At 42.7% G+C, this 25,040-nt stretch overlaps 1 protein-coding gene across 3 annotated transcripts in view; it reads left to right on the top strand.

Annotated features, from left to right (window-relative positions):
* arhgef10 (Rho guanine nucleotide exchange factor (GEF) 10) overlaps window positions 1–25,040 on the top strand; it is a 76,387-nt gene that overhangs the window by 48,486 nt on the left and 2,861 nt on the right. For all 3 annotated transcript variants that reach the window (XM_071366355.1, XM_071366353.1, XM_071366354.1), the window contains 4 exons: window positions 772–1,001; window positions 2,563–2,720; window positions 9,227–9,369; window positions 14,026–14,200. In XM_071366355.1, the coding sequence (XP_071222456.1) occupies window positions 772–1,001; window positions 2,563–2,720; window positions 9,227–9,369; window positions 14,026–14,200 (706 nt within the window). The remainder of the gene's footprint in view (window positions 1–771; window positions 1,002–2,562; window positions 2,721–9,226; window positions 9,370–14,025; window positions 14,201–25,040) is intronic.

Below are 25,040 nucleotides of genomic sequence, written 5' to 3'. Positions count from 1 at the left end.
GGACACCCATGTGCTTCATTGTATTTTTATTTTACTAGGCAAGTCAGTTAAGAAAAAAATATTATTTTCAATGACAGCCTAGGAACAGTGGGTTAACTGCCTTGTTCAGGGGCAGAACGACAGATTTTTACCTTGTCAGCTCGGGGATTTGATCTTGCAACCTTTCGGTTACTAGTCCAACTCTCTAATCACTAGGCTACCCTGCTGTATATCAACAGATGCATACTGTCGCTTATGCTTCTAGCCAGAGCCAAATGTTGAGAGTAGACATCTTACTCATCAGCTATAAAAAAGCTTTCTTCCACTCACACTGAGATTTATATGAATAATTGAACAGAGGCCCTTTCATTCATGAGCTGTAATTCTGAACCAGTGGTATGTTTACTGTATGAATCAGTTTAGTGCCTCTTAGCTGTGTGTATTTACTTCAGACACCGTGATAAAACATTCACAATACTTTGACTCCCAATGTCCTCCAGTGATGGACTGTTCCCATTCTCATTGAAAGCTCACACTTTTCCATTGTAAATGACTCACTGTTGGCCTGGATTGAGAGGGCCATTCTGTCCCGCTCTAAGCTCCTACTGGTCAGTCAGCTGTGCAGCTTTCTGCTGGAGTGGTTAGAAGCATTGTAACAGTTTGTTGTTGTGATTGTTGCTCTGTAAAAGGCTTTTATTTCCTAGCTAGAGCATGGAATCTTTCCTGGTCAGGTCATGTGGTAAGGAAAAACTCCTGTCCCTCCTAAATGTTACTACTCCTATCCCTGTTCAGGTGGCGAGCTGCACCAACCAGATGGGTCAGATAGCCATCATAGCCATGCAAAACTCCAGCCCCAAAGTGACAGAGTGCTTCAATGTTGAGTCACGGATCCTGTGTATGGCGTACGTACCCATGGAGCAGAGGACCCAGGAGAACGGGGAGGGGAACCCCGAAAATAATCAGTCCTCAGCAGGGAAGACCAGTGATGCCCCCACGGTCTGTCTGGGCATGGAGGAGGGCAGGTATGTGTGGGTTTACATCCACAAGCCTAATTAACAAACTTACTGTAAGCCTACAACTGGTCTTCACCTCAACTGCAAGACACAGGTATCAAAAGAAATCAACTGATTTGATTGTATTATAATTTCCTCATGCGGTGCCTTCGGAAAGTATTCAGACCCCTTGAATTTTTCCAAATGTTGTTACGTTACAGCCTTATTCTAAAATGGATTAAGTAAATGTTTTTCCTCAACAATCTACACACAATAATACCCAATAATTACAAAGCTAAAACAGGTTTTGGGATTTTTTTGTAAATGTATAATAAAAACGCTACCTATTTACATAAGTATTCAGACCCTTTGCTATGAGACTCGTAATTGAGCTCAGGTGCATCCTGTTTCCATTGATCATCCTTGAGATGTTTCTACAACTTAACTGGGGTCCACCTGTAAATTCAATTGATTGGACATAATTTGGAAAGGCACACACCTGTCTATATAAGGTCCCATAGTTGACAGTGCATGTCAGAGCAAAAACCAAGCCATGAAGTTGAAGGAATTGTCTGTAGAGCTCCGAGACAGGCTTGTGTCGAGGCACAGATCTGGGAAAGGTACCAAAACATTGATGCTGCATTGAAGGTCCCCAAGAACACAGTGTCCTCCATCATTCTTAAATGGAAGAAGTTTGGAACCACCAAGACTTTTCCTAGAGCTGGCCACCCGGCCAAACTGAGCAATCGGGGGAGAAGGGCCTTGGTCAGGGAGGTGACCAAGAACCCGATGGTCACTTTGACAGAGCTCCAGAGTTCCTCTTTGGAGATGGGAGAAACTTCCAGATGGACAACCATCTTTGCAGCACTCAACCAATCAGGCCTTTATGGTAGAGTGGCCAGACGGAAGCCACTCCTCAGTAAAAGGCACATGATAGCTCGCTTGGAGTTTGCCAAGAGGCACCTAAAGGACTCTGACCATGAGAAACAAGATTCTCTGGTCTGATGAAACCAAGGTTGAACTCTTTGATCTGAATGCCAAGCATCACATCTGGAGGAAACCAGGCACCATCCCTACGGTGAAGCATGATGCTGGCAGCATCATGCTGTGTGGATGTTTTTCAGCAGCAAGGACTGGGAGACTAGTCAGGAGTGAGGGAAAGATGAACGGAGCAAAGTACAGAGAGATTGAAAATCTCTGGAGAGACCTGAGACCTGAGAGACCAGAAAACCAGAGACCAGAGAAACTCCCCAACCAACCTTACAACGCTTGAGAGGATCTACAGAGAAACTCCCCAAATACAGGTGTGCTAAGCTTGTAGCGTCATACACAAGAAGACTCAAGGCTGTAATCGCTGCCAAAGGTGCTTCAACAATGTACTGATTAAAGGCTGAATACTTATGTAAATGTGATATTTCAGTAATTGTTAATATTTTTGCAAACATTTCTAAAAGCAATTTAATCCGTTTTAGAATAAGGCTGTAATGTAACAAAATGTGTAAAAGTAAAGTGGTCTGAATCCTTTCAGAAGGCTCTGTATGTGCAGAACATGATCATATTTCATTTTCCTGTCTCTTGTCTTCCTCTGCAGCATCATAGTCTATAAGAGCAGCCAGCGATCCAAGAAGGTCCGTCTACAACACTTCTTCACCCCAGACAAGTCTACCGTGACCAGCCTGGTACACAAGAAGCAGTGTTTATACACTGGCCTAGTGAACGGCTCAGTCACCATCTACTCCAGAGCACAAGGTGAGGCCTGTTCTGAAGACTGTCTGTCTGTATCTTAACAGTATTTTTGTTACGTTAAATTTAAGTAAGTATACTATACGATGGTACTAGCTAAATTGGCTTAACCGAACACAACATATTAATTTATTTGAATTAATAGGTGTGTTTGTTTTATATCCAGGTAGGCGTTCTGTGTTTCTTTGAAATGGTCAGAAAAAGATAACTTTTGCTTGCTACTGTGCATTCAGTTCAACCAATAAACATGAATAGAGGAACAGATTCAGCCATTCAGCCTCTCCTGACCTTTTCTCAGTTGAGGGGAAATGGTGTGTTATTAGGTTGCTGGGCAGACTCACAGACAGGCTGTTAAGCGTGTGTGTTGACCCAGTCCCTGTGGCTTCCAGGTTGAATCACCAGTGTGTCCAGTGTATTAACTCTGCTCCAGGGCCTGGGCCTCCCTCTCTCTCTGAGGCTGGCTGGCTGTACGAGGTCTCACAACGGTCTGTTGCCATTGAGCCTGGCCTGGTTGCCTGGGAGAAGTCACTAATCTACTAGCTAGTGCTGACCTATTTAATATCCTGACAGAGCAAGCACACTGTCAGACACACAGTACTAGCTCTCTCCCCTGCTCTTTCTTTCCCTTTCTTTCTCTCACTCTCTCTGCCTGTGCTTGTATCTATGTCTGAGTCTCTTTCTCTCTCATAGTATGAAAACACTTGTTTTTGAAGGAGTAAAGTGCATTTAGTGACCGCAACATGACCACATTAAGACATGATGGTGAGAGGCTACCATTGCCATGGGCTAGCTATGTTGTTAATTAATTACACCATCTGCATCGGTATGACATGCAGCTCTCCGAGTCTCATCATGACTCATCACTCTAGGAAAGTTATTGAGGTTTTAAAACCAGAATCAGAGAAAAAATGAGGATACACTGTAGTTATCCATTTTCTCCATGCCTTGAAGATCTGTCTGTATCCATGTTGGTGTTGGTGCCTGCTCTGCATCACACTGGTTCTCTGTGGTCCCAGTTGGTCATTTCCAGCTCTTAGGTTCAGTCCAGTTCAGAGATAATTAAATGCTAGCTGGTTTTATTCTTACATTTCCCAGCTAGGTCACCATCAGAGTATTTATTTACATATTTAAAATCCCTGTTCCAAATCCAGGTTGAGTAAATCTGCCTTCCGTCCAACAACCGGGCAGGCAGTATCATATCATGCTCTGTGAGAGAGGGGTAGAGGATAGAGGGATAAAATATATACTTGTATCTGCTAGACAGAAAAGTAAGAAGGGAAAGTATTCTCCTGATCCTCAGCCAGCTCAGTAAAGCCTGGAAGGGGATGTTGCAATGCTGAAGGAATGTCCACTTTGGTTCTGTCTCTGTTTAACAGAATGTCACTGTTTTCATGTAACTTTTTTACGCTAAACATCAGATGCTGATTCCTTTGTTCTCCATGCAGCAGATTATTGTGCAATTCAATGGACTTGTCAGGACAGGATATATCAGGAATATTGCCTTTGGTTTGACTGAATAGATAGTCCGAGTTGGTGACAGCCCTGTACTCAGCTATTATTTGTCTCCCTTAATGCTGTCACTGAGAGAGGAGATGAACATACACTGTAGTTATAAATGCCCATTTAAAGTGTTGTTATTTCATTTGCATACTTGTTCTTCTACATGAGTGACAGAAAAGTGTTTGTGTCCCAGCTCAAGCTTGAAATTATGATTCATCCTAGCTTCAGTGGTGAAACTTGTGCATCTACGTCCTACCTATTGCTCTTCCAGTGCTTTTGTCACATTGAATGGGCTCACAGACGCTATAAGCATTTACACTGAGTGTACAAAATATTAGGAACACTTTCCTAATATTTAGTTGCACGCCCTTTTGCCCTCAGAACAGCCTCAATTTGTCAGGGGCATGGACTCTACAAGGTGTCGAAAGCGTTCCACAGGGATGCTGCCCCATGTTGATTCCAATGCTTCCCAAAGTTGTGTCATGTTGGCTGGATGTCCTTTGGGTGGTGGACCATGGTGGACCAGCATTGCAGTTCTTGACACACTCAAACCTGGGCGCCTGGCACCTACTACCATACCCATTTCAAAGGCACTTAAATCTTTTGTCTTGCCTATTCACCCTGTGAATGGCACACATACACGATCAATGTCTCAAATGTCTCACTGGTTTAAAAGTCCTTCTTTAACCTTTCTCCTCCCCTTCATCTACACTGATTTTAAGTGGATTTAACAGGTGACATCACCTGGATTCACCTGATCAGTCTATGTCATGGAAAGATTTGTTCCTTAGGTTTTGTACACTGTGTATATTAGGATCCCATTTCCATTTTAAAGGAACAGCAGCAGAGAAGAACCATACGAAGTAACCCCCCAGTGTAAGCCTACATATAAAACTGTCATTTCAGTCATGTGTTTTTAAAAATAAATCCTTTCACATTGATAATGCCATCATCATTAGGGCAGTGGGAAGACATAGTAATACAGCAAAATGAGACTGCATGGTCGAGTTACAAAGCTGCAGACTCATATAGTACAGATGAAGTCGAAGTTTACATACACTTAGGTTGGAGTCATTAAAACTCGTTTTTCAACCACTCCACAAATTCCTTGTTGACAAACTATAGTTTTGGCAAGTCGGTTAGGACATCTACTTTGTGCATAACACAAGTAATTGTTCCAACAATTGTTTACAGACCGATTACTTCACTTATAATTCATTGTATCACAATTCCAGTGGGTCAGAAGTTCACATACACTAAGTTGACTGTGCCTTTAAACAGCTTGGAAAATTCCAGAAAATGATGTCATGGCTTTATAAGCTTCTGATAGGCTAATTGACATCATTTCAGTCAATTGGAGGTGTACCTGTGGATGTATTTCAAGGCCTACCTTCAAACTCAGTGCATCTTTGCTTGACATCATGGAAAAATCAAAAGAAGTCAGCTAAGGCCTCAGAAAAAGTTGTAGACCTTCACAAGTCTGGTTCATCCTTGGGAGCAATTTCCAAACGCCTGAAGGTACCACGTTCATCTGTACAAACAATAGTATGCAAGTATAAACACCATGGGACCACGCAGCCGTCACACTGCTCAGGAAGGAGACGCATTCTGTCTCATAGAGGTGAACGTACCTTGGATGCGAAAAGTGCAAATCAATCCCAGAACAACAGCAAAGGACTTTGTGAAGATGCTGGAGGAAACGGGTACAAAAGTATCTATATCCACAGTAAAACAAGTCCTATATCGACATAACCTGAAAAGCCGCTCAGCAAGGAAGATGCCACTGCTCCAAAACCGCCATAGAAAAGCCAGACTACGGTTTACAACTGCACATGGGGACAAAGATCGTAGTTTTTGGAGAAATGTCCTCTGGTCTGATGAAGGATGGTGGCGGCAGCATCATGTTCTGGGGGTGCTTTGCTGCAGGAGGGACTGGTGCACTTCACAAAATAGATGGCATCATGAGGAAGGGACAATTATGTGGATGTATTGAAGCAACATCTCAAGACATCAGTCAGGAAGTTAAAGCTTGGTCGCAAATGGGTCTTCCAAATGGACAATGACCCCAAGCATACTTCCAAAGTTGTGGCAAAATGGCTTAAGGACAACAAAGTCAAGGTATTGGAGTGGCCATCACAAAGCCCTGACCTCAATCCTATAGAAAATGTGTGGGCAGAACTGAAAAAGTGTGTGCGAGCAAGGAGGCCTACAAACCTGACTCAGTTACACCAGCTCTGTCAGGATGAATGGGCCAAAATTCACCCAACTTATTGTGGGAGGCTACCTGAAACGTTAGACCCAAGTTAAACAATTTAAAGGCAATGCTACCAAATACTAATTGAGTGTATGTAAACTTCTGACCCACTGGGAATGTGATGAAAGAAATAAAAGCTGAAATAAATCATTCTCTCAACTATTATTCTGACATTTCACATTCTTAAAATAAAGTGGTGATCCTAACTGACATAAAACAGGGAATTTTTACTAGGATTAAATGTCAGGAATTGTGAAAAAATGACTTTAAATGTATTTGGCTAAGGTGTATGTAAACTTCCAACTTCAACTGTATATGGCACTATCTGTATTGCCACAGTTCCACAGCTTGCGTTCCACATGTTTAGCTCTGCTGGGACTGTATCCTACCTGCCTGTGGCAGAGTGATTGTGGTAGGTGTTGTCACACTGCATTAGGTACAGCCCTATCTGAACCCCCAGCCAGCCCTATTCTGCAGTAGCACAGCCCTATCTGAACCCCCAGCCAGCCCTATTCTGCAGTAGCACAGCCCTATCTGAACCCCCAGCCAGCCCTATTCTGCCACACTTGTTCTTCTCATTGTTTATGTGTGTGAATGGCTCAGCATAGACTGCACTGCATGCCATCACCATCCAGTCAGGGAATAAGGACATGGCATGAAACATCTTTGCCTACTGTATATTATGTTGACATTCTTGTTATCATAGTGCAAGGTTTCATGTTATCGTAGTGCAAGGTTTCATGTTATCGTAGTGCAAGGTTTCATGTTATCGTAGTGCAAGGTTTCATGTTATCGTAGTGCAAGGTTTCATGTTATCGTTGTGCAAGGTTTCATGTTATCGTTGTGCAAGGTTTCATGTTATCGTTGTGCAAGGTTTCATGTTATCGTTGTGCAAGGTTTCATGTTATCGTTGTGCAAGGTTTCATGTTATCGTTGTGCAAGGTTTCATGTTATCGTTGTGCAAGGTTTCATGTTATCGTTGTGCAAGGTTTCATGTTATCGTTGTGCAAGGTTTCATGTTATCGTTGTGCAAGGTTTCATGTTATCGTTGTGCAAGGTTTTATGTTATCGTTGTGCAAGGTTTCATGTTATCGTTGTGCAAGGTTTCATGTTATCGTTGTGCAAGGTTTTATGTTATCGTTGTACAAGGTTTCATGTTATCGTTGTGCAAGGTTTTATGTTATCGTTGTACAAGGTTTCATGTTATCGTTGTGCAAGGTTTTATGTTATCGTTGTACAAGGTTTCATGTTATCGTTGTGCAAGGTTTCATGTTATCGTAGTGCAAGGTTTCATATTATCGTAGTGCAAGGTTTCATGCCTTGAAACCTTTGTCTTTTTGTTATCTTTGTGGCAGCATGTCTTTCAGTATGAGATGTGTGTGTATATATATATCTACTATTCTGACACACACACACACATACTGCAGTCTGATTGGATGTTCCTAAGAAGTCACATTGACATAATGGAATGTGAAAGAATTGGTTTTGTTGACACGCTGCAGCCGAGGAGAGGAAGATTACATAAGGCTGGCTGGGAGGGAGAAGGATGTTTAAACACATGCAGTTTTAGTCCTGTACACTTTAGCATTTCTCTCTCAATTGCTCTCTGTCCTTGTTGCGCGCGCACACACACACACACACACACACACACACACACACACACACACACACACACACACACACACACACACACACACACACACACACACACACACACACACACACACACACACACACACACACACACACACACACACACACACACACACACAAAGCAGTATCTTTAGTCCACCCTAGCCCCTTACTTCCCTAGTAATTACTATACCCCAGAATGAGTCTCCCCACATGGCACCACACCTTTCAATAGCTGCCTTTGTCAGTTCCCTTAAACAAACACACTTGGTGAGTCGTCTGATGTTTCCTGTAGTAGATTGGCTCTGGAGGAAATTAACTCCTTATTCAGAGTACTTCAGAGCTCCTTGAATTTTGTTTAAGGATTTAATCCTACAATTTCTCCCTACACTTTTATGTATTTGTAACAGTTTAGCTTCCGTCCCTCTTCTCGCCCCTACCTGGACTCGAACCAGGGACCCTCTGCACACATCTACAACTGCCTCCCACAAAGCATCGTTACCCATCGCTCCACAAAAGCCGCGTCCCTTGCAGAGCAAGGGAAACAACTACTCCAAGGTCTCAGAGCGAGTGACGTCACCGATTGAAACGCTATTAGCACGCACCCGGCTAACTATCTAGCCATTTCACATCGGTTACATGTTCTTGATCTGTTGCAATCGGGTTCTAAACTTAGGGAGAAAGATGAACGTTGCAGAGAAATGTTTTGTCTGTATTTATAATGTACCCAGTGTGGGTTGTTCAGTACCCAGTGTTGGGTTTTCAGAGGTGTCTCCTGGGCTCTATAGCAGTAGGCAGGCAGCAGTATGTAGGAGGTGTGTGGGTTGGCTCTACAGACGACTAACGACTCTCAGTCCATCTATATTAATTGTGAAACCTGTGAAATCATCAATGGTCTCTCCAGCATTATTATGAGGATCAGAAATGCAGAGGACATTTTAGAGGGGTTTTCTGCAGCTAATGCATGCATAATCTGAATGACCATATCAAACAAACGCATTAATATTCTTGCATAGTGATAGTTGGTTCACTTTAGTTTTTGGTTCTTCCAGATTCGTAGTGATCTGCCACTGTATAGCGCTTGTAGCAGATGTGTATGAAATGTATGTGTATGCTTGTGTTTCAGATGGCTCGTGGAATCCAGACTCTCCTAAGGTGCTGAAGCTGGGGGTTCTGCCAGTGAAGGCCATGCTAGCTGTGGAGGAACATGTCTGGGCTTCCTCTGGAGGACAAGTCTTCATCATCAGCACTACCACACACACTGTGGAGGTATCTTACCCATCTCTAGCTCATCTCTTTATCTCACTTACTGTATGGATCCCAGCCTCCCTCTTTGTCTCATAACCTTTGATCTGGAAGATGGTTCCCATGACTACACACACACACACACACACACACACACACACACACACACACACACACACACACACACACACACACACACACACACACACACACACACACACACACACACACACACACACACACACACACACGTCAGAGGTACTGTATCTTTCCCATCTATAATATCTTATAAATGGCCAATTTCACAGTCAAACGGATTTATCTGATTCGATCACTCATCTATAGAATTTGTTTTTATTTCCCCTGCACGCTTGCGTTCAGTTTGTTCAGTTTCCCATATATGTCTGTTACATAGGCAAGGAGACACATTTTCTTTTCATTACACAGAAAGTCAACAAAGTCAGTTTTTTTACATCCATTGGGAATGACAGCAGTTCCTCTCTCAATTTGAATAATCTTTCCGACACTTCCCCTCTAACCACCAAGCCTCGGTGTGAAATAGAACATTGTCATGCTCTGATCCCATATCTCTACCTACAGTGCATTCGGAAAGTATTAGACCCCTTGACTTTTTCCACATTTTGTTACGTTACAGGCCTATTCTAAAATTGATTAAATAGTTTTTCCCCCTCATCAATCTACACACAATATCCCATTATGACAAAGCAAAAACAGGTTTTTAGACATTTTTGAAAATGTACTAAAAATGAAAAACTGATATCAAATTTACATACTGTAAGTATTCAGACCCTTTACTCGGTACTTTGTTGAAGCACCTTTGGCAGCGATTACAGCCTCAAGTCTTCTTGGGTATGACGCTACAAGCTTGGCACACCTGTATTTGGGGAGGTCTCCCATTCTTCTCTGCAGATCCTCAAGCTCTGTCAGGTTGGATGGGGAGCGTAAATGCTATTTTCAGGTCTCTCCAGAGATGTTAGATCGGGTTCAAGTCTGCTCCTGCTGGGCCATTCAAGGACATTCAGTGACTTGTCCCGAAGCCACTCGTGTGTTGTCTTGGCTGTGTGCTTAGGGTTGTTGTCCTGTTGGACAAGATCCTGAGATCCTGAGCAGGTTTTCATCAAGGATCTCTCTGTACTTTGCACTGTTATTCTTTTCCTCGATCCTGACTAGTCTCCCAGTCCCTGCCACTAAAAAACATCCCCACCACCACCGTAGGGATTCAGGCCAAAGAGTTCAATCTTGGTTTCATCAGAGAATCATGTTTCTCTTGGTCTCCCAGCAGGCTGTCATGTGCCTTTAACTGAGGAGGTGCTTCCGTCTGGCCACTCTACCATAAAGGCCTGATGGTGGAGTGCTGCAGAGATGGTTCTCCCACTTACTTTTTACATTTATTTAACCTTTTATTTAACTAGGCAAGTCAGGTAAGAACAAGTTATTACAATGACGGCCTGCCCCGGCCAAGCCCTTACCCGGACGACACTGGGCCAATTGTGCACCGCCCTATGGGACTTCCAATCACAGCCGGTTGTGATACAGCCTGGAATCTTAAAACCTGTTTCTGCTTTGTCATTATGGGGTGTTGTGTGTGTAGATTAATGAGGATTTTCTTTTATTTAATCAATTTTAGAATAAGGCTGTAACGTAACAAAATGTGAAAAAAGTCAAAAGGGTCTGGATACTTCCCAAATGCACTGTAGTTTTGCAAACAGGCGTGTGCGATGTAGTTTACAATCGAAGTTACCTGCTGCATATCTCAGAGTTCTGCTCTCAGCTCTTTTGCTGCCAATTGCTCTGTGTATCAATTATAGGTCAGTGGGTGTATCATACAACGCATCTATATGTCAGAGGGAGACACATTCAGTGCAGAGACCTGCCCACCGTCCTGTGATAGATGGAGCCCCATCTGTGCAAAAGCCCACCATTTGATCCCATGGAATCTGTTTTTTGTCAATAAAGCGACGCAGCACACTGAACATCCCTTGTGCCGTTTCATGCTCGAGAATCGTGAGACCGAACAATATGTCCTCGTGAATAGCATCTCCCGACGTGTAGCGAACTAAAGTCAATGCACCTCGGCCCTCACAGCTATCATCCATATGGAGAGAATAAGGTGAGGAGTTTTTGAGTCGTTCAGTCGTTTCCTCTTTTATTGCAAGCTATAGCATCAATTCTTAGTTTCAGTGTTATCAGGACAAAGGTATTGATGTGAGTTTCTGTGCCTCTGCCTCCCCACACATTGTTTTCACCATATCAATTGCGGCCGGTAATATCAAAGTCTGCAATAGTGTGTGGCTTCATAGCGTAGCGGGCTTAGCCATTCCCCGTAGGAAGGATTCAAGTGCAACGGTCAAGTGCGGCCTTTTCCCACGATCTAAGGGCACTCTCTGGTTGAATTTTACTTTTAGATGATTTGAATAATTTTAATTTAGATTTTTAAGCTTACATTACAATGATTTTGAGAGAGAAAGACGATATTAGATATATATCTTTTTTTTACCATGGTTTTGGTAAATTCTCTGGCGACTCCACATGGGGTTGTGACCCCTAGTTTGGGAACCGCTGGATTAGACATTACAATGTAGAAGGTAGAACATTGCAGGGGGACTAGTATGTCTAGTTATCCAGCCTGGTCTCATAGACTAGACGTAACATAGTAAATCTAAATTCGGGACTCTCAAATTAGTATGATATGTTACGTTTGTTATGGTTACAGAAGACGGATGGTTACTTAAGGCAAAAACTAAAGTAGGGTGGTTGGTCGGGGTGGATGAGGTCGCGTATAACGCGAACGTTTAGCGACCCAAAGGCTGCGAGTTCAAACCTCATCACGGACAACTTCAGCATTTTAGATAATTAGCAACTTCTCAACTACTTAGCATGTTAGCTAACCCTTCCCCTAACCTTAACCCTTTTAGCTAACCATTCCCTAACCTTAACCCTTTAACCTAACTCCTAAACTTAACCCTAACCCTAACCTTAAACCCTAACCCCTAGCCTAGCTAACGTTAGTCAGCTAACTAACGTTAACCACCTAGCTAGAATTCGTAACATATCATGTGTTTTGCAAATTCGTAACATATAGAATGTTTTTCAAATTTGTATCATATTGTACATTTTGCAAATTTGTAACATATAATACTAATTGTAATGCGGAAAATATCATACGAAATGGGTGATGGACATCCACAAATTAATACATACCATACGAAACATAACAAATCATACTACAGTTCAAGTCGGAAGTTTACATACAACTTAGCCAAATACATTTAAACTCAGTTTTTCACAATTCCTGACATTTAATCCTAGTAAAAATTCCCTGTCTTAGGTCAGTTAGGATCACCACTTTATTTTAAGAATGTGAAATGTCAGAATAATAGTAGAGAAAATTATTTATTTCAGCTTTTATTTATTTCATCACATTCCCAGTGGGTCAGAAGTTTACATACACTCAATTAGTATTTGGTAGCATTGCCTTTAAATTGTTTAACTTGGGTCAAACGTTTCGGGTAGCCTTCCACAAGCTTCCCACAATAAGTTGGGTGAATTTTGGCCCATTCCTCCTGACAGAGCTGGTGTAACTGAGTCAGGTTTTGTAGGCCTCCTTGCTTACACACGCTTTTTCAGTTCTGCCCACAAATTTTCTATAGGCTTGAGGTCAGGGCTTTGTGATGGCCACTCCAATACCTTGACTTTGTTGTCCTTAAGCCGTTTTGCCACAACTTTGGAAGTATGCTTGGGGTCATTGTCCATTTGGAAGACCCATTTGCGACCAAGCTTTAACTTCCTGACTGATGTCTTGAGATGTTGCTTCAATACATCCACATAATTGTCCCTTCCTCATGATGCCATCTATTTTGTGAAGTGCACCAGTCCCTCTTGCAGCAAAGCACCCCCACAACAATATCCACGATATATATTCTTTCTGACTGATACCATTAGAACAGAGACAGGGAATGTTGACCTAAAATGCCCTCAGTCATATTCGGCTTTGTAATAAGGGAAACAAAGGAGAGGCAAGTCAAACTGTGAGAAGCAGACACCACTTTCCTCAGAGTTCATGTTTTGACTAAAGCTGATGTCGCTATTGTGCCCAACAATCCTGCGAATCAAAACATTATTTCCACCTCTCTGACGTTTACTATTATGACACTTGGAGTAACATGGTGGATAATTCAATTCTGTATTCTATAATGTATTCATGGTACCTCAAAACATTCCCTAGACATAACAGTCAGTAATGAGGTGGATGTTGATGTACAGTACATGGCTCAGCCTCTTAGCAGGCGTACTGTCAGTGTGTCAGTGTGTTGTCACAGCTCAGACCGAACAGTACAGATGATCTCCTGTCTGTCCCCCACCCTCTGTAACCACTGGGAACGTTGTTAAGTACCTTATGGCCGCTCCTTAGTGACGTGTACATATACTGTCACGTAAAAAGGCATTTCCTGATCATAAGCACACTGCGATAAACCCTTTGATTTGAGATTGTTACAGAACATATTTCTGTTTGGTGGCTCAGTAGGGTTTGTTTCCCACTACTCTAAAGACAAAGTGGTGTACCGGTACATGCTAATGTTTACTCTCAAAGCAATTGAAGAACGGAGCGATTCAGTATATAATATCCCCTCTTCCTGTCTTCCTCTCTCCCCCTGTCAGAGGCAGCTGGAGGCCCACCAGGAGGAGGGCATGGTGGTATCCCACATGGTGGTGGCTGGGGTGGGTATCTGGATAGCCTTCAGCTCTGGGTCCACCCTCAGACTGTTCCACACGGAGACGCTGGAGGATCTACAGGACATCAACATCGCTACACCTGTACACAACATACTGGCTGGTAAGATACATGATAACATTACCACACCTGTACACAACATACTGGCTGTATAGATACATGATAACATTACCACACCTGTACACAACATACTGGCTGGTAAGATACATGATAACATTACCACACCTGTACACAACATACTGGCTGGTAAGATACATGATAACATTACCACACCTGTACACAACATACTGGCTGGTAAGATACATGATAACATTACCACACCTGTACACAACATACTGGCTGGTAAGATACATGATAACATTACCACACCTGTACACAACATACTGGCTGTATAGATACATGATAACATTACCACACCTGTACACAACATACTGGCTGGTAAGATACATGATAACATTACCACACCTGTACACAACATACTGGCTGTATAGATACATGATAACATTACCACACCTGTACACAACATACTGGCTGGTAAGATACATGATAACATTACCACACCTGTACACAACATACTGGCTGGTAAGATACATGATAACATTACCACACCTGTACACAACATACTGGCTGTATAGATACATGATAACATTACCACACCTGTACACAACATACTGGCTGGTAAGATACATGATAACATTACCACACCTGTACACAACATACTGGCTGTATAGATACATGATAACATTACCACACCTGTACACAACATACTGGCTGGTAAGATACATGATAACATTACCACACCTGTACACAACATACTGGCTGTATAGATACATGATAACATTACCACACCTGTACACAACATACTGGCTGGTAAGATACATGATAACATTACCACACCTGTACACAACATACTGGCTGGTAAGATACATGATAACATTACCACACCTGTACACAACATACTGGCTGTATAGATACATGATAACATTACCACACCTGTACACAACATACTGGCTGTATAGATACATGATAACATTACCACACCTGTACACAACATAATGGCTGGTAAGATACAGTTGAAGTCGGAAGTTTACATACACTTAGGTTGGCGTCAAGGCCTACCTTCAAACTCAGTGCCTCTTTGCTTGACATCATGGGAAAATCAAAAGAAATCAGCCCAAAATTGTAGACTTCCACAAGTCTGGTTCATCCTTGGGAGCAATTTACAAACGTCTGAAGGTACCACATTCATCTGTAGAAACAATAGTACGCAAGTATAAACACCATGGGACCACGCAGCCGTCACACCGCTCAGGAAGGAGGCGCGTTCTGCCTCCTAGAGATGAACGTACTTTGGTGCGAAAAGTGCAAATCAATCCCAGAACAACAGCAAAGGACCTTGTGAAGATGCTGGAGGAAACAGGTACAAAAGTATCTATATCCACAGTAAAACGAGTCCTATCTCCACATAACCTGAAAGGCAGCTCAGCAAGGAAGATGCCACTGCTCCAAAACCACCATAGAAATGCCAAACTACGGTTTGCAACTGGATATGGGGACAAATATTGTACTTTTTGGAGAAATGTCCTCTGATCTGATGAAACAAAAATAGAGCTGTTTGGCCATAATGACCATCATTATGTTTGGAGGAAAAAGGGGGAGGCTTGCAAACCGAAGCACACCATGCCAACCGTGAAGCACGGGGGTGGCAGCATCATGTTGTGGGGTTGCTTTGCTGCAGGAGGGACTGGTGCACTTCACAAAATAGATGGCATCATGAGGAAGGGACAATTATGTGGATATATTGAAGCAACATCTCAAGACATCAGTCAGGAAGTTAAAGCTTGGTCGCAAATGGGTCTTCCAAATGGATAATGACCCCAAGCATACTTCCAAAGTTGTGGCAAAATGGCTAAAGGACAACAAAGTCAAGATATTGGAGTGGCCATCACAAAGCCCTGACCTCAATCTTATAAAAAATGTGTGGGCAGAACGGAAAAAGTGTGTGCGAGCCAGTAAGCCTACAAACCTGACTCAGTTACACCAGCTCTGTCAGGAGCAATGGGCCAAAATTCACCCAACTTATTGTGGGAAGCTTGTGGAAGGCTACCCGAAACGTTTGACACAAGTTAAACAATTTAAAGGCAATGCTACTAAATACTAATTGAGTGTATGTAAACTTCTGACCCACTGGGAATGTGCTGAAATAAATCATTCTCTCTACTATAATTCTGACATTTCACATTCTTAAAATAAAGTCGTAATCCTAACTTTCCTAAAACAGAATTTTTTAATTAAATGTCAGGAATTGTGAAAAACTGAATTTAAATGTATTTGGCTAAGGTGTATGTAAACCTCCGACTTCAACTATACATGATAACATCACCATACCTGTACACAACATACTGGCTGTATAGATACATGATAACATTACCACACCTGTACACAACATACTGGCTGTATAGATACATGATAACATTACCACACCTGTACACAACATTCTGGCTGGTACGATACATGATAACATTACCACACCTGTACACAACATACTGGCTGTATAAATACATGATAACATTACCACACCTGTACACAACATACTGGCTGGTAAGATACATGATAACATTACCACACCTGTACACAACATACTGGCTGGTAAGATACATGATAACATTACCACACCTGTACACAACATACTGGCTGGTAAGATACATGATAACATTACCACACCTGTACACAACATACTGGCTGGTAAGATACATGATAACATTACCACACCTGTACACAACATACTGGCTGTATAGATACATGATAACATTACCACACCTGTACACAACATACTGGCTGTATAGATACATGATAACATTACCACACCTGTACACAACATACTGGCTGGTAAGATACATGATAACATTACCACACCTGTACACAACATACTGGCTGGTAAGATACATGATAACATTACCACACCTGTACACAACATACTGGCTGGTAAGATACATGATAATGTTACCACACCTGTACACAACATACTGGCTGTATAGATACATGATAACATTACCACACCTGTACACAACATACTGGCTGGTAAGATACATGATAACGTTACCACACCTGTACACAACATACTGGCTGGTAAGATATATGATAACATTACCACACCTGTACACAACATACTGGCTGGTAAGATATATGATAACATTACCACACCTGTACACAACATACTGGCTGGTAAGATACATGATACCATTACCACACCTGTACACAACATACTGGCTGGTAAGATACATGATAACATTACCACACCTGTACACAACATACTGGCTGGTAAGATATATGATACCATTACCACACCTGTACACAACATACTGGCTGGTAAGATATATGATAACATTACCACACCTGTACACAACATACTGGCTGGTAAGATATATGATAACATTACCACACCTGTACACAACATACTGGCTGGTAAGATACATGATAACATTACCACACCTGTACACAACATACTGGCTGGTAAGATACATGATAACATTACCACACCTGTACACAACATACTGGCTGGTAAGATACATGATACCATTACCACACCTGTACACAACATACTGTCTGTATAGATACATGATAACATTACCACACCTGTACACAACATACTGGCTGGTAAGATACATGATACCATTACCACACCTGTACACAACATACTGGCTGGTAAGATACATGATAACATTACCACACCTGTACACAACATACTGGCTGGTAAGATACATGATAACATTACCACACCTGTACACAACATACTGGCTGGTAAGATACATGATACCATTACCACACCTGTACACAACATACTGGCTGGTAACATCATTATCATGTCACACTTGTATGCATCTCACAGCACTGTAAACACATGGTATGAACAAGTTCAATGCTTTACACAATATACTCTAGTATAGTAAGAGATACATTTTTGCCAGCTCTGAAAACACATTTTCTCTAACACAGTAGATCATAGCATCCTAAAAAAATACCCACTCAACACCACCCACCACACACTCAAAGGTGAACCTCACCTTCAGGATATCAGTATACAACAGCACTGTTTCCATCCTCAGCTCACAGTACTGTGATTTATAATACAGATGCAGTCTTATCAACTCTGTTTGCACAAACCACCAGTACCCATGTCATTTTGTTCTCTTTGTGTCCTCCAATGTCATTGACTGGATCCTTATGGTGGACTGGGAATGAACAGGTCATTTTTTTGCAAGAACAGAGCAGTCCTCTGAAAGTAGAAATGGATCACATTTGACAGTCCGTCGTCAGGTCGTCATGTACTTGAGTGTGTTTTTCTCCAAATATCAAAGGGCTGCCTGGCTCAGTGACTATCTGTAAGAACATCACAGTCATGGTGTGTGCATAGATACAGTGCATTCAGAAAGGATTCAGACCCCTTGACTTTTTCCACATTTTGTTACATTACAGCCTTATTCTAAAATTGATTAAATTACATTTTTTACTCATCAATCTACACACAATACCCCATAATGACAGAGTGAAAACAGGTTTTTCGAAATGTTGCTAATTTATTACAAATAAAAAACAGAAATACCTTATTGACATAAGTATTCAGACCCTTTGCTATGCGACACAAAATTGAGCTCAGGTGCATCCTGTTTCCATTGATCATCCTTGAGATGTTTCTACAACTTGATTGGAGTCCACCTACGGTAAATTCAATTGATTGGACATGATTTGGAAAGGCACACACCTGTCTATATAAGGTCCCACAGTTGACAGTGCATGTCAGAGCAAAAACCAAGCCATGAGGTCGAAGGAATTGTCCAATTAGCTCCGAGACAGGATTGTGTCAAGGCACAGATCTGGGGCAGGTTACCAAAAAATGTCTGCAGCATTGAAGGTCCCCAAGAACACAGTGGCCTCCATCATTCTTAAAATGGAAGAAATCCTTCCTAAACTGAGCAATCGGGGGAAAGGGCCTTGGTCAGGGAGTTGACCAAGAACCCGATGGTCACTCTGACAGAGCTCCAGAGTTCCTCTGTGGAAATGGGAGAACCTTCCAGAAGGACAACCATCTCTACAGCACTCCACCAATCAGGCCTTTATGGTAGAGTGGCCAGACGGAAGCCACTCCTCAGTAAAAGGTACATGACAGCCTGCTTGGAGTTTTCCAAATGCGCCTAAAGGACTCTCAGACCATGAAACAAGATTCTCTGGTCTGATGAAACCAAGATTGAACTCTTTGGCCTGAATGCCAAGCATCATGTCTGGAGGAAGCCTGGCATCATCCCTACGGTGAAGCATTGTGGTGGCAGCATCATGCTGTGTCCATGTTTTTTATCGGCAGGGACTGGGAGACTAGTCAGGATCGAGGGAAAGATGAACAGAGCAAAGTACAGAGAGATCCTTGATGAAAACCTGCTCCAGAGCGCTCAGGACCTCAGACTGGGGTGACGGTTCATCTTACAACAGGACAACGACACTAAGCATACAGCCAAGACAACGCAGGTGTGGCTTCGGGACAAGTCTCTGGATGTCTTTGAGTGGCCCAGCCAGAGCCCTGACTTGAACCCGATCGAACATCTCTGGAGAGAACTGAAAATAGCTGTGCAGCGACGCTCCCCATCCAACTTGACAGAGCTGGAGATGATATCCAGAAAAGAATGGGGGGAAATCCCCAAATACATGTGTGCCAAGCTTGTAGCATCCTTCCCAACAAGACTTAAGGCTGTAATCACTGCCAAAGCTTCAACAAAGTACTGAGTAAAGGGTCTGAATAATCCAGTTAATTTTTTCCTTTTTTTTCCTATATACATTTGCAAAAATGTCTAAAAACCAGTTTTTGCTTTGTCATTATGGGGTATTGTGTGTAGATTGATGAGGGGAAAAAAACATTTAATGCATTTTAGAATAAGGCTGTTACGTAACAAAATGTGGAAAATGTCAAGGGTTTTTCTCGTTCCGACTAGCAAGTGAACGCAGCAAAATGTTAAGCAATCTGTGTGACAACTTCTGTTTGACGTCATTTTAGTAAAGCTCGCCTCAATCACCGCGACGGGTCAAATAGTTGGGAATGTAATAATCAAACAGACCAGAGTCTGAGGATCTTCATCAGAGACAGCTGTGTAGTGAATAGTGAGTGTTCTATAGAGGACTAGTCATAATCTCTCTTCTATCTGTAGCTGGTCTTTAATATTACTACAACAGCTCCATTTCTTTATTACAGTTTTGGGGATTGATCCTGTATATTGTCAGTTGCAGCTGTTAGCCCTCTATCATCAGTTCTACTGTAGTAAATGGAATACTATACTGCCAGCCTTGTTGTTATAAGGTTTTGGAAGGTTTGTCCTGTGATGTTGTCATGAAGGGTTTATATCCAGCTAGTTACAGTTGTCCACTTTTCCTCTCTGACCCTGTACAGTATTTTGAAGATACCGTCCAGTCGACTGTTTAGATTTCAATTTGAATTATTTTAAGCTGGACTCTGCCATGGAGTAATTGTTTTTATATAGTGACAGCTTCTGTGTATATGTGTGTATGTGTGTATGTGTGTGTGTGTGTGTGTGTGTGTGTGTGTGTGTGTGTGTGTGTGTGTGTGTGTGTGTGTGTGTGTGTGTGTGTGTGTGTGTGTGTGTGTGTGTGTGTGTGTGTGTTTTGTGGTCACCAGTAATGACTAGCCTACAGGAACACATCAGTCTCCTTTTAAAACTGTAATAAACAGTGCTATCATTATCTGAGTTCTGCCCATTGTTTATAAGCCCTAGACTGTGTGTACATAGTTGAGTATTTTAGTGGCCTCATCCATTATTACCATAAGGTTTTGTACTTTGCTCTCTCCAGATGCACCCCTACATACTGTGGGAACAAACTACAGGAACACAGACAGACTGACTACATACTATTTGTGTATTTAGAGGGTTTCAGAAGTCCAACAGAGAGCTGTGAGACAATGTGTGTTTAAGTGAACTAGTTTTCTCAGCAGTCTTTAGTGTCTATTGGAGACCTATTGCAGACCTCCTGCAATCTGGCTTGTTTCAGGAAACCTGTCAAATACTTACTAGCCACAACAAAGTACAACACATGGGAGTTCCATAATATTTGATAACTAATTTAAGTAGTCTAATGTAATGTATTGCATTACAGCAAGGGACATCATCATTTGCCTGACAACTCAAACTGAATTCTTCCTCTGATCTATCGTTCGCTACATACTTCAGTCTGAGACTGCCATCATTTAAGTTGTTTGGGGTGATGTCAAAATGAAGGAGTGTTGTACAGAACAAAGTAATCAGCGATTGGATAATCTCTAACCAATCAGAGTATCACAGCCAATAAAGCATTTTCGAAACGCTGCTTTACCCACATGTGTTCTGGCTCTGGCCCAACCCATTGGTTTATGGGACCAATCAGACAGTCTAGAATGGATTTTCATTCTAGAAATCGCTGATGAGTTACTCGGATCCAGACTCATTGCAGAGAAGAAAATAACTTCCGTGGGCGTAGCGTTTGGCTAGAGCAATGAGTTTGGGTAGCCAGGCAACACCATTGTATCATGGCTTCGTTTGCCCAGTAAACCTTATTAAATATTGGCATATGTTCCATCATGCATGCTTTAGTTGCATATTCAATAGTGCTTCAATATTTGATGAGGCAATTTAGTCAAGTCTTGCATTAACCTAAGGGTCTCTAAGGGATCACTTTGTGGTTGTTTGTGGAAAAGCAAGAGTACACTTTCATTCAGCACAGCATGCTTTGAATATCCAGTCAGTATACACAAAGTATACCCTACACCTAGCCTTCTGAGAAACTCAGTCCACCAAGTTCTGAGGTTGAGCAGCAGAATGGCTTTTAACAGAGATGTGAATGATAAGCCTGTCTGGATTACTTATTAACTAATAAGAGGCATCAACCACAGAGGAAGTTTCTCTGAAGGAGAGACCTCAGACCAGCGACTTGAAATACTTCCTCCTCTAGGCCAAGGCTGTGTGCATCACATTACGGTCTGTGTGTATTATCAAAGAGCTGACTTCCTCTGATAACAGCGATGGGTTAATGTCCTATCTACAGTATCGCTCTGTCATGGGACTCTGTTTTCCTTCTATCATCTCTTCCAGTGGACCATCCAACTGATCCAACCCCCACTGTATCCCCCTCACCTGGTTCTCTTCAACCACGGTCTAAACTGGCGGCCTGCACTGGCTGAACATGTGCATGTGATTTGTCAGGGCAAGTTCAGATTTCTCTCCGTGGAGGGAGTTGTATTGTTTGCCCCTGCAAGCCTGGGTTTGGCTTTCCACAATGTTCCACCTTGGCACTTATTTAGTTGTTGGCAGCTGCTGTCAGATTGATTGACTAGGCCAGAGAATGTGCTGTTTCTGCAGAGCCTGCTGACTGTAGTGCCATTCAAGCTGTTTGGATGCAAGAGGATGGGACGATCAATACCTGTTTAGAGTGGAGGGTGATGGATGCAGTGACTTTATATTCTCTGCATCGCTACATTCTTGAGGTACTTGAGTAGTATTGTTCAGGCTGAAGAGGTGACTCCAGATGCACCCCGACATACTGTGGCAACAAACTACAGGAACACAGACAGAATAACTACATACTATTTGTGTATTTAGGGGGTTTCAGTAGTCCAGCAGAGAGCTGTGAGACAATGTGTGAATTAGTTTTGTCTGAGACCCTATTGCAGACCTCAGGAAACACAGGTTCAGACAGGGGGTTCACAGTTGCCGGAGGGAGTTCACAGTTGATGGCATAGAATTGAGAGTGATTGAGTGTGAAATGTCCTCAGTGTTCAAGGTGGGGTTGTTCTCCTACTCATGCTAGCTAATGTTGGAACGATTCCTTGTAAATCCTTTGATTGCACTGAGGAATTCCTCACAGATATTTTGCAAAACTGTGGTCTCTTTGGCTGTAATTCGGTTTTAGTTATGTCCAATTGAATTTCACAGTGATTATTCAAGCACACGCTTTGGTGATTACTTACAGTACCTCCTCTGCCCTTCCTTAACCCTTTACCGAGTTGGGTTTGGTTGATTTTAATTTGGAAACACGTTCTGAAAACCTTCCAAAAACCACACTCCAAATACAGTTTGTTCTCACACTGTGTCTTTGATGTTCTCTAGACCAGTGTTTCCCAACTCTGGTCCTCGAGAACCCCTGGCCCCAACAGCACACATTTTTGTTGTAGCCCCGGACAAAAATACCTGATTCAACTTGTCAAGGGCTTGACGATTAGTTGCCAAGTAGAATCAGGTGTGCTTGTCCGGGGCCACAACAAAAAATATGTACTGTTGGGGGTACTTTATACCCGGAGTTTGCGAACACTGCCCTACACTCTTATAAAAAAGTGTTCCAAAAGGGTTCTTCGGCTGTCCACATAGGATAACCTTTTTTGGTTCTAGGTAGAACCCTTTTGGGTTCCATATAGAGCCCTCTGTAGAAAGGAACCCAAAAGCGTTCTACCTAGAACCAAAAAGGGTTCTTCAAATGGTTCTCCTATTGGGACAGCCGAAGAACCCTTTTAGGTTCTACATAAGAGTGTAGAAGATGAGTCTGTAGTGAGTGCAGGAGAGGAGTGTCTGTATCGGCGGCTTTGTCTGGCCTGACCTAAATACCCAGCCATGTGGACACTAATGGGGATAAACATGCAGAGCCAGTTAACACCTCCAGCCCCTTCATCACCACATTGGCCCCTAGGACTGCCTGGAGACAGAGGCCTGGAGACAGAGGCCTGGAGACAGAGGCCTGGGGACAGAGGCCTGGGGACAGAGGCCTGGGGACAGAGGCCTGTGGACAGAGGCCTGGGGACAGAGGCCTGGAGACAGAGGCCTGGAGACAGAGGCCTGGAGACAGAGGCCTGGAGACAGAGGCCTGGGGACAGAGGCCTGGGGACAGAGGCCTGGAGACAGAGGCCTGGAGACATGGAGAGACTATAGTGCTGTAGTCTCTCTGACTCTGGTTCCAGACTTTGGCCTGATATGAACCATCTCTTAGTGAGATAGGATCAGTGTTTTATATCTAACCCACCCTACTGCTAGTGTAATATCAGTGTAGTGTACTGTAGGTTGTATGTTTTCTATCTGAACCCCCTGCTGTAATTCAGCATGCTAGTTGTGGGGCATAATTGCAGATCAAAGCAGACCTCTGGTGTGGGATCTGGAACAGGCCCGGGCTGTGTTGATGCTGGTTCAGGTTTATTTTGGTTTGGCCTATGGGTGGAAACTTCAAATATTATGAAAGGAGAATGTTGAGAAATGCACCCCAGTGTGTGTGTTTCTGCTAACTGAGGGCCCTCATTACAAGCACATGTGCGGCGATGGCTTATGCTGCTCTGTTCTCTGCTGGGTGAGTAGCACTGTAGACTCGGGACTGATGTTCCTCAGAGGGGTGATCTCTGGAGGAGCTAGGGGTCGGGCAGAGAGATCAGCGGTTGATTTGGCCAAAGCCCTGGGGGATTATGGGAGGGAGAGGACTTAGTTGCGCAGCTCTTACTGCAGTGTATGATGGGTAATGCCACTCACAACTGGAGCCTTGACAGACTTTCTCAAACAGTCATACCATACTCCGTCCGTTATGACGGTTTTGTCAAAATGCATTTGCATTAACAATTATTGGCATTTAACATGTTAAGGGTATTCTGGACATGTTCTGTTCACTCTTTGCAATGCTGCTTGTTGCCATAGTAATGCTTATTGAGGATGATGTTAACAAGTACCAAGTTCCACATAAGTCACTAAACGTTGTTCACTAGACGACACAATTTATCACGTCCTCTAAAAGGTGCTGTTAGCATAACAATTACTGCGTTTACAGTATAAAGCGATATTTCATACTGAATTTATTTGTGAAGACTGGACACACACAGCCCTTTCTGTCACAGCCTGCATCAGGCTTTCTGAATAGAACCACAGTTGCTTGCTTAATT

This window comes from Salvelinus alpinus, chromosome 25, assembly GCF_045679555.1.
Source record: "Salvelinus alpinus chromosome 25, SLU_Salpinus.1, whole genome shotgun sequence".
Classification (NCBI taxonomy): Eukaryota; Metazoa; Chordata; class Actinopteri; order Salmoniformes; family Salmonidae; genus Salvelinus; species Salvelinus alpinus.
Note: the sequence above shows the minus strand (reverse complement) of the source record. Positions and strands in the feature narration are given on the sequence as shown.